Raw genomic sequence first — 3623 nt, 5'->3', positions numbered from 1 at the left:
TTCTTCCTCAAGGTATATGTCTAGGACTCATACCAAATTGTAACTGATCTCTTTTCTTTTGCCTTAACTTAGTTGGTTTATCCTTGTCTCAGAATTAAATAAGTTTCTTCCTAAATAAATTTCTTCCTCAAGGAGAAGGAGGAGGCGGACCTTCCTGGGAGACTAGTCCACAAGCCTGAGATTAGATCCATCGTGAAGCCAACACCTTACTCTTACAAAGACTCCCAGCAAGGTCCTGTGCCTTCTCAGACAGATAGAGAAAAATGCTATTGGTTAATGCTTATCATTTGGTAAGCAATAAAATTTGATTATAGTGTTTTAATCTGGGATTCATTAAACACTGAATATTATTTGTTAGATATTAAAATTTATTAGGCTTTGTGGGCTAACCCAAAAAAACCAAGATCATTTTCTTAAACAGTTTTCATAGCAGTTCATACTAGATGTTACTCATAACACCTGGTAAAAATGACATAATAACTTGGAAATATCAAGTGGAAATTTAAAGTACTGTTTACATGTTCAAACTTGAGAACTGAGAAAGGAAATATAAAACCAGGGACATTTACAATAACAATATTCTAATATCTAACATCAGCTTTACTATTGGAATAGAAGAAATGGTCAAAACAGCATGTTGATTATTCTGAGACTAAATTTCTACTGGCTATCTAGACTTCCACAGAAAAATAATTTTATTTACTTAATTTATTTAATCCTCAGTGAAATTATGTCTCCACTTCAGAGGGCATCACATCTGCTGTAAGAAACATACTTCACAAGAGCAGAATGTCCATATGATGAGATAATTCTACCCTTACTCTAGGGGTGGGAAATTAGGAAATAATTAGCACTACTTTCAACTATTCCTCTATTCTAATGTTCTCAATAAGGTGGATTTTCCTTACCTTTCATTAAAGGAAATTTAAATGCATATTACTGAATGAAATAAGCCAATGTGAAAAGGCCTCATTTTGTATAATCCAACAATATTACTAAATAAAAAGCCAATCTGAAAAGCATAATTCTGTATAATCCAATAATTTTTGCCTATTCTGGAAAAGACAAAACTGTGAAGACAGTAAAAAGGTCAGTTGGTGCCAAGAATTGGTGTAGAGGAAGGATGAATAGGTAGAGCACAGATTTTTAGAGGAGAGAAAACACTCTGTAAATTATTATAATAATAGATATACATCATTATAATATTTGTCACAACCCATAGAATATACAACATGAAGAGTAAGTCCTAAAGTAAATTATGGAGTTTGGGTGATTATATGTCAACATAGGTTAATCAGTTTAACAAATGTACCACTCTGGGGAGTGATATTGATAATGGGGGACACTGCATGGGTGGGGCCAGGGAATATTTGGAAATCTCTGTACCTTTCTCAATTTGGGGGTGAACCTAAAACTGCTCTAAAATAATTAAGTCGGGGGCACCTAGGTGGCTCAGTTGGTTAAACTTCTGCCTTCGGCTTAGGTCATGATCTCAGGGTCCTGGGACTGAGCCCCACGTTGGACTCCCTGCTCAGCAGGGAGCCTGCTTCTCCCTCTCCCTCTGCCTGCCATTCCCCCTGCTTGTGTTCTCTCTGTCACTAACTTTCTCTCTCTCTCTGTCAAGTAAATAAATAAAATCTTAAAAAGCCTGGTGATGGGTATTAAAGAGGGCACGTACGGCATACAGCACTGGGTGTTATACGCAAACAATGAATCATGGAACACTACATCAAAAACTAATGATGTAATGTATGGTGATTAACATAACATAATAAAAAAATAAAATAAAAAGACAAAAAATAAGTAAAAATAAAATAAAATAATTAAGTCAGGAAAAAATTAAAGAAAAAAAGAAAATTATTGACTTTGGGTGAGAGTGAATTACCATAGTGATGTCCTTGGGGATACAGAATGAAGTCTAATATTAAGAGTACCTAGGATGGTAAATGAAATGGCAGGACACTGTGGAAATTTTATTCTGATTATCTAGAGTTGCTCTGAGAATCAGGAAATAAGCTACAAGCTGAGAGTATTTCAGAGAGAGGAGAAGGTATGAATCATTTTCTAGAACAGTGCTACTTTTTCCTAATCTTTTAGTAATGATAGTAAACTGGTGTGTAGGGACTGTCTGCTAAGATAGCTGGTTATCTGGTCATCTCAAATTGTCATTTTCTCTCTTTGCTGAGATGATTCAAAGACTCACTTTTGCCACTATACTGTTTTCGGAGAACAAGGATCATGCCTTTGTAACGTTGGCACTTCTTTCAGTGTCTGGCAAACAGTGGACATTGAATCAATGTTTACCAAGTCAATAGATATTTTAGGACCTTACTACATTTGTGTATATTGCTGATTTTTTACATATATATTTCTTTTTTTTTTTTTTTTTTTTACCATAAACCGTAGTTTACTTTTCTGGGTAAAGGAAAAAAAAGAAACCTTTATAATCAACATCCCACTCGTAAGTAAAAGCGGGAGGGAGAAAACGTGATTGTTTTGAATCTGGCATCTGTGTGTCCTCGCATTTCCTATGCACAGTTTATTGGGTACCACTGCCGTGGCCGGCAGAATACCCAAAAGTAAAAACAAATATCAGGAAGGAAAAAGTATTAACAAAAGGAAGCTCAAAAAGACAGCTTCAGGAGGGTGGGTGGCGCCCCGGGCGCCCGGCCAGGTGGGTCAGTAGAAGCAGACGGTGTGCAGGAAGGCTCTGCTGCTCTTCTCCTCAAACTCCTGAAGCAGCTCATCGATCTCGTTCTCCATGTCCTCTGTGTGCTGAATGCACTGGCACAGCTCGCAGATGAGGAACGCCCCCAGGGTGGCCTCTTCGTGGTTGTCCTGGATGTCCACATTGATCACGTGCACTGGCTGGCAGGTCTCCTGCTCTCTGGAGTTCAGATCTTCCACCACCTGATCGTACACTCTCTCTTCACAGGTGAGGATCAGATCAAACAGGTCTCTGCAGTTCTGGAACCTTTCTGGCCGTGGCTTGATCCTCTTATTTCTGTCCAACATATGTAAGATGCCATTCTGCGTATAGAGTTCTTTGTCCTTCCTAAGGAGATCATTGTACATCTGATCATATGTAGTTTTGAAATCATAAACATTTGGCTTGTCGGGTGCTGGTCCTGGGAGCTTCACATGAGTTCCTGTTCCAAAGGACCGGACACTGAATCCCCGTTTGCTGAGGATGTTGTGCGCCTCCATGCTCCGGTTCTGGTTGCTCGAGCACACCACCGCCACCCGCAGCAGCGACGACCGCATAGCGGCGGCCGCACCGACCGCGACGCAACCGCTCCGGGACCCCCACCCAACCGTAGCGCTTCCGCGCGAGCAATATCTACATATATATTTCTTGAGGGTATGTGTCCTGTTAGTCCCAAATACTTCCCGACACTAATTATCCAGCTCTATTTGGATATTTTCTCTCCTAAAATTAAAAAAGAAATTTGCTGTCTTTTAGAGAATATTTTAATGGCCCACACCCTGTAAATATTCACAGTTAGGAATAATGTTTTCACTAACCTCTATCCCAGGGCAGAAATTCCAACTGTTTTTAGTGTACTATCAGCATGAAGCAGTCTGACATGGAGGAAAGAACATACTGTTTTAAAATCAGAGAT

General features: G+C 39.2%; 1 protein-coding gene across 1 annotated transcript; it reads right to left on the bottom strand.

The window, feature by feature from the left end:
• Nucleotides 1-2397: 2397 nt before the first annotated feature.
• Nucleotides 2398-3330, bottom strand: LOC113924965 (RNA polymerase II subunit A C-terminal domain phosphatase SSU72-like). Its single transcript, XM_035726222.1, has one exon. It carries the CDS (start codon nucleotides 3262-3264, stop codon nucleotides 2680-2682), a length of 585 nt encoding a protein of 194 aa, XP_035582115.1. The 5' UTR covers nucleotides 3265-3330; the 3' UTR covers nucleotides 2398-2679.
• Between the last annotated feature and the right edge of the window lie 293 nt (nucleotides 3331-3623).

Source organism: Zalophus californianus, chromosome 2 (genome assembly GCF_009762305.2).
Source record: "Zalophus californianus isolate mZalCal1 chromosome 2, mZalCal1.pri.v2, whole genome shotgun sequence".
Lineage (NCBI taxonomy): Eukaryota > Metazoa > Chordata > Mammalia > Carnivora > Otariidae > Zalophus > Zalophus californianus.
The sequence above is the reverse complement of the archived record's forward strand: the minus strand, read 5'-3'. Positions and strand labels throughout refer to the sequence as shown.

Coding starts and splice junctions, on each gene's coding strand:
- LOC113924965 (XM_035726222.1), bottom strand. CDS start 3,264: ATGCGGTCGTCGCTGCTGCGGGTGGCGGTGGTGTGCTCGAGCAACCAG.